This window comes from Lissotriton helveticus, chromosome 7, assembly GCF_964261635.1.
Source record: "Lissotriton helveticus chromosome 7, aLisHel1.1, whole genome shotgun sequence".
Classification (NCBI taxonomy): Eukaryota; Metazoa; Chordata; class Amphibia; order Caudata; family Salamandridae; genus Lissotriton; species Lissotriton helveticus.
In genome coordinates this window covers 57,080,676-57,087,631 of record NC_136068.1, presented here as the reverse complement: position 1 = coordinate 57,087,631, position 6,956 = coordinate 57,080,676, and the positions used below count along the sequence as shown (strand labels likewise).

The window sequence follows — 6,956 nt, the reverse complement described above, 5'->3', positions numbered from 1 at the left end:
CCTAGCAGACAAGCGTCCGATTTCCAAGGTGTCCCAGGGCCATTTCAGTGGACCAGGCCCAAAAAGGAAACAGCCTGCCGCCATTTTGAGAGTCCTGTGACAGCCGCCTATCGCTGCACCGCAAGAGTGGGCGCAACTCAGCTGAATTGCGGCTTTTGACACAGTGGACCAAAAACGGACGGAATGGCAACTGAAACGGTAAAGGGGCGCCCCACTACAACAGATGACACTCCACCTGGAGAGGCCCGTTCACGCCGCCTCCCCCGGGGCGCTCCACGCCGTTATTCGGAGCAGCATTGTAGGATACCAAAACCAGTGCGGCAACTTACTGGACATCACCTTGGTGCCATCGTTCTGCTGCCTTGGAACTATTCGCGCAACAGTTTGCTACTGATGACCCACCCCCCGCGACGCCCCATGCCGTTATTTGCTGGGTGGCAACTTACTAGACATCACTTTCGTGTCATCTAGATTTCAACGTGTTCTGCTGCCTTGGAACTATTCGCACAACAGTTTGCTACTGATGACCCACCCCCCGCGACGCCCCACGCCGGAAATCTGGACGTTGTGCTGCGTTGGGACTATTCGCACAGCCGACCGCTACTTCGTTGTTTTTCCCTAAAAATGTTTATATGTTATTACTATTTTTGTTTTCTTGTATATATTTATAAATTATTAAAGTTTTATAATCTTACTACTTTGTCGGAGTGCTATATATTTTTAATGTGACACATAATTGTAAAAACTTTGATGTACAAACAGTCATCCCTGGAATCTTCCGCTTCAGACTCGGTCCCCTCCCCAATCACAATACAGGATGGTTTTCAGATAATAGCAACGCTTCTGCTGTGACGAATCTCATCGAGTGTGGGCCTTGATCTACTATAACTCCTTTGAAGAGGGGTGATTCTTTACAGCTGTGGCCATAAACTACATCTGCAGGGCTAGCTGATACCCTAGGACCAGCCTGGACAATCGGACACAGAGGAAAAGGAGTGTCAGAGGGTGCGGTAGTGAATAGGGCGAAAGGGAGGTGTCGGGCGGGCACAGGGTGTGATTCTCAGGGAACAGCAGCGCAGATGGGGGAGGTTTATTACCCATGCATAAGACAGAGAGCGGGGGTGACCACTGCCTGGGGGAGATGTTTGCGAGGGTGGGGAGCCATGCTAAGGATCGACAGCGTGCACAGAGTGGGTCTGGTCAAGGCATCTAAAATGGCTGCCGTGCACGACAAAAGTGTGGCATTTGAAAAAAGACAAGATGGCGCAGACAATGTTTTTCAACACTTCCTGATTTCCTTCGAATCGAACGTTAACAGACGTTGGGGCATATTACCAAAGTTAAGCGATATTTATCCCTAACGATGCTTAGCAACGATTTTTTTACCGTCAGAAATTATCGCAGATAAACCTTGCTATTATCAAGGTTTATCGGAAATACGATAAAAAACGACCGCAATGCATTAATATCGCTGAAAACTCAGCGATATTCATGCATTACCGAGCTAATGCTCTTAGCCATGTTATCCACCTCCCATTGGATAACATGGCTAAGAACTGCTCAGGGCAGGTGGTAGCTTTTAGAGATATTCGCCCTTATCTCGAATATTTCCAAAAGTTGATAATAGGAGATAGCGATGTTAGCGACTGTTTCCAGTCGCTAACATCTTGGCATGCCCACTTTGCATGTCATTAGTGATAAATATCACTCACATGCAAAGTGGGGCCCAAGATGGTCGCTATCTTCTACTAGCCGTCGCTAACTGGTGTTAGCAACAGCTAGGTAATACACATATAATTTTATCTCCGCGAAGCGGAGCGCTGTTACAGATATATATCTTGTTTCTGAACGTTAATTTCTCAAAATGCACTGAAGCACATATATTGAGACCTAGCAAAGGCACATCGGGCTACCAGTCCCTACAATTTTGCCAAGTTTCGTGCAAATCCATTCAGCTGTTCGATCCTACCGAGAGACAAGATGGCGGCCGCTACGGACTGTTTGGAATGTTTACAGACACCGGAGAGCCAATCAGCTTCGCTTCGCAAAGCTCCGTAACGCGAAAAGTACGCGAAGCGGTGCGCTGTTACAGATATATACCTTTTTTTGAACGTTAATTTCTCAAAATCCACTGGAGCACATATATTGAGATCTAGCAAAGGCACATCGGGCTACCAGTCCCTACAATTTTGCCAAGTTTCGTGCAAATCCATTCAGCTGTTCGATTATTATTATTTTTATTTTTTTTTGCCCCGCGGGGCCCTTTTAAAACCTCCACATCAAACCTAGGGGGTGAGCGACAATGTACTATGCCCCCTTATGGTCATTTGCCCCTTCGCTTCGGCCTCCTCTTGTCTCTCGATCCTACCGAGAGACAAGATGGCGGCCGCTACGGACTGTTTGGAATGTTGACAGACGCCGGAGAACCAATCAGCTTCGCTTCACAAAGCTCCGTTGCGCGAAAAGTCCGCGAACCAGAGCGCTGCCCGGTCCGCTGTTACAGATATATATCTTTTTTTAAACGTTAATTTCTCAAAATCCACTGGAGCACATATATTGAGACCTACAAAAGGCACATCGGGCTACCAGTCCCTACAATTTTGCCAAGTTTCGTGCAAATCCATTCAGCCGTTCGGGCTAAAAGTGAGGCCAACCGCCCTATGGAAAACTCAATGTTAAAAACACGTTTTGGGACCCCCCTTTTTTCTCGGCCCCCACTGGACGAACCCCCCCCAAATTTTCAAGGGCTGCTCAGAAACAAAATATGCCATTTTCCTGAAAATTTCAGCCAATTCCGTCCACAAACGCCAAAGTTATTAGACATAGAATTTTCAAAAAACCCATAGAGAAAAAATCCTAACTATATATACCTACTGGCGACCGCCAGTAGGTAATATATATATATATATATATATATATATATATATATATATATATATATATATATATATATATATATATATATATATAGTTCTGTATAAAAATATGGAGGTGGTTCACTAACAAAAAAGGTACAATGACTTTCTCTGAATCAATCTGACTGACTTGGTAACTGAAGGCATTGCACATTTTATATCTCACTTTCAGCCATGCTGGAATTCTTCCTTATAATTCACTGAAGGCTCTCCTTTAGGAAAATCTAAGGTAAAAGGGGATTTACATTCAATTTCCCTATTTTAGACATAAGCATTTTGTTGTGATGCCAATTCATTTCTCAAGTCCAAGCACATTGTATACAGTTCTTGGTAATTTAAAAATGTTTTTTAAAGTTAAAAACGGTACTATTGTTGAATACGGTTAATTTGGCACACCCTTCAGTGGGCATTTCACCAAATTTGATTTCCTGCTTCCTGTTTCTTGGTAGTCTTTGGAATAAAAAAAAAAACGTCCACTATTGAATATGAAACTTGTAGGAAAGGATGATACATAATTGCATCCAGTCTCATCTCCACTCTTCAATAAACTGTGTATAAACTTTAGTGTTGACTGTCACAAAATGTCCTCAAGGCAGCTGTCTTCAGCTTGGGATTTCCTGATATTAGGATCAAAGAGTTCATGAAAGGATACAAAATACAAACAGACTGAGTAAGATACAACTTAACAGATTCAGCATAACCAGTACTATCTGTTATGCCCAAAATCAATGACACATCAAAGCAGATATATAAAGCCTACAGGGACAGAAGAGTTTTTGCTGCCCTCTTATGAGCTGCCATGCTGGGCCCACTGGTAAAGCCTGTGTTGTTCTGCTGCATCTGCCGGGTGTGTCTGTAGAGAGATCTGAGGACCAGCACAGCTGATATGAACATCACCACCACAGGAACAAAGCATCCCATGACACACATCAAGATTTTGTGAAAAATACTATATTCTGTCACTGCTTCTGCAGAGGTGGTATTTGTTGCAGAAGAGTTACTCGGAGGCGGTGTCCCAAGAGACCAGATTACTGAAATTCCAATGGCTAAAGAGGCCAACGTGGAACTCAGGATAAACCAAGGTACCATGGTCGTGATTCTCCGCTTGAGGTTCACAAACAAGGGGTGGGAGAGGTTGACAATTGTGCCACAGTAGAAGACACACAGCCAAGAGTTGATCCAAAAACTGGATAAAGCAACGATGGGAATAAGTACAAAGAAGATCTTCCAAACACCGAGTCGGTAGTACACCTCATGCCAGAGGAAGCGGACCAGGTAGTCGCCAGACACGCAACACTGCAAAGGAATATTGACCAATGCCAGTGCCAGCAGCAAAAGGTCGCATGATGTTGGCAGCTGTCTGCTCCTAGCACACTGTATGATGATCACACTTGCCATGAAGGTGTTGTTGGCAATGCCGATCAGCAGTGCAATGCAGTGAAATACCAGGAAAAATATCCAAAATGGAAGCATGTTATGTAACTTGCTGGACTCCAAGGCCTGGTAGTCAATATCTTTGTGGCATCTGTTTACAAACTGAAATTCCTTTGTCATCTATTAGGAGCGCAGAGTTCTCCTAAAGCCTTGCCCCATGTGCACAAGGTGACATAGTAGTCATCACAAAAATGTGTCTGCCGCAAAATGCTGTTTTCAGCAGAAGGCTACAAGCGATTGCTGAGAGGAAGAGTCTTTTTTTTAAAGTTGCTGCTCTTACCCTCATGAGTTCTCAGGCTGTGGTTTTAAAGGAGTGAATAGATCACCACTAGAGCTGTAGGATTTCTTGTAGATGTAAGTGTCTTCTCTAATGTAGATTCTTCAGCAGAGGTGCAGGAGTGCTTGCTTTTCCAGTGGTGCACTGCAGTATAAGTAGTTGTATGCAGGAGGCAATCTCCTCCCCTTTATTTTGTTATTTTGCCCCACCCCTCCTCCAGCTAGCTCCCTTTTTACCACCTTCCACTATTATTATGCATCAGCATCTGTCTCTTGCATCTACACATTCTGCTCCAGCCTCCTTTCCTACTTCACTCTTTCCCCACCACATGCACCTGTCCTTAGTATTGCCACATGTCTTATCAGTATTGTCTGTTTCAAAGTGTTATTGATATGTTTTTGAGTGGTGGGAATATAAGCAAGGAAAGATTGAAGATTTACAGTCTCAGTAAAGACTTATCTTGAGTACTATCTAACCCCAGCTCCATTTTCTGTCTTTCTTCTGACCATTGTCCAACCCATCTTCAAGTACACAATGGCTACCAAGTGAGCTTCATTTTTAAATACATCTCATCCTACCTTTATCTCCTGTCCATTACCACCATTAGTATAATTTAAGAATTGTCAAGAAGGACACTCTCTGAAAATGTGAATGTATCTACATGGCAGCTGCTATCCCAGCAGAGTCATGATGTTTACAAACGTTCTTGGGCCCGATTCACAGAACTAACTTAAGACAAAATCCTAAACTTACTACTTTTGGTATTCACAGAAGTTAGGATTTTGTCTTAAGTTTGTCTTAAGACAGACTTAAGACAAACTTAAGTTAGGATTTTGTCTTAAATCTGTCTTAAGACAAACTTAAGACAAAATCCTAACTTCTGTGAATACCAAAAGTAGTAAGTTTAGGATTTTGTCTTAAGTTAGTTCTGTGAATCGGGTTCCTCGTTCCTAAGTCTGAAATTATAAATAAACATGAACTGCTATGTACACTTTGCTTCTTGAATTGAAACAGAGATGAATGGGCCTATCTCATAATTACATATCTTAAACCCAAGTTTGTCTGCATGAATATTTGAGTAAATACAAGAGGAAGCTCTTAGGCTATCACTTTGTGAAAGCAATGTGTCTTTGAAAGATGCACCTAAGGAACAATCATTTGAGTGAGAGATGCTTAGGCAAATGTATTAAACTTTTATAGGACGTCCACCTAGTTACTGTATTTGTGTTTGTTTAGAAAATGAGGTGTATCACATGTCATGGAAATGAAGGTGAACAGTGTCTTTGTTTAGAGCAATATATCATGTCTAGTCAGTAGCACTGATTGTAAGGTTATTGACAGGAGATTTGCCTAAAACAAAGCTACTTGTTCCTCATGGGGAGAGGCAATGTCTCAAAAATGCATCTAATCTGTAATTCCCAATAAGTAGTTCACAAAACATGTTCAGACGATGTGCATATATCAAGATATTCATTTTTCACAACACTAGCACAATGCACAAACAGACTGGGCCAAACGTTCCAGAACGTTTAATAAGACTGTGCTAGAGCCCTGGGGCTCATGATATTTGCTTGTGGTTGACATGTTTTTGGGGACACTTCGTACCCTGTATTTATAGTTGAATAATTGTCAGTATAGTAGAGTAGAGTATATGTGATTTTTGTTTCCTTGTTCATCCAAGAATTAGATTCGAGGAAGCAACACAGCTGCAATTTCTTAACCAACAACTCACACCCATAGTAAAGGACTATAGGTAGGTTTTGAACAAATATTCAGAGCCTCATATGAATTATACTCTTCTACATCCATGTCAATTAAAGTAAACAGCTCCATGCACTGTAAAAATAAAAAAAATGTGTTCCTCAAGGAAAAACACAGGAATGACTGACAGATGGAGAACATGACCTGTGAAAGAGATATAAGATTGAGTTCTCTATCAATCAATCATTCAAAATTCATTTATAAAGTGCACGGCTGCCTCCAACGAGGTGTTCCGGCGCTCATAAAGTGGACTTAAGGGATATAGGCTCGCACACCTATTCCCCTTGCTTGAAGAGCCAGTTTTATTTTTTTTGAAACTTTTCATTGAAGACAGGGTTATACAGTATATACGTTATACAGACATGTGTGTCCAAAGGTTTTGCTGGCACAGATCTAACCACAAGCCTAAGTCCGTAAGCCAATTACACACATTTTACATTGGATCTTATCATGGCAGTCTCCCCCGGGTCGCTACTCCGTCTAGACTGCGGGGCTCACAGAGTCCTCCTTGATACTCATTCCACTTACCCCAAATGTGCATCCATTTATTGGGGCATCCTCTGGATTCA

At 42.4% G+C, this 6,956-nt stretch overlaps 1 protein-coding gene across 1 annotated transcript; it reads right to left on the bottom strand.

The window, feature by feature from the left end:
- Positions 1-3,671: 3,671 nt before the first annotated feature.
- LOC144768919 (taste receptor type 2 member 40-like) lies at positions 3,672-4,469 on the bottom strand. The gene has a single exon (XM_078652927.1). The coding sequence runs from the start codon at positions 4,467-4,469 to the stop codon at positions 3,672-3,674; it is 798 nt and encodes a 265-aa protein (XP_078509053.1).
- Positions 4,470-6,956: the final 2,487 nt, after the last annotated feature.

Coding starts and splice junctions, on each gene's coding strand:
- LOC144768919 (XM_078652927.1), bottom strand. CDS start 4,469: ATGACAAAGGAATTTCAGTTTGTAAACAGATGCCACAAAGATATTGAC.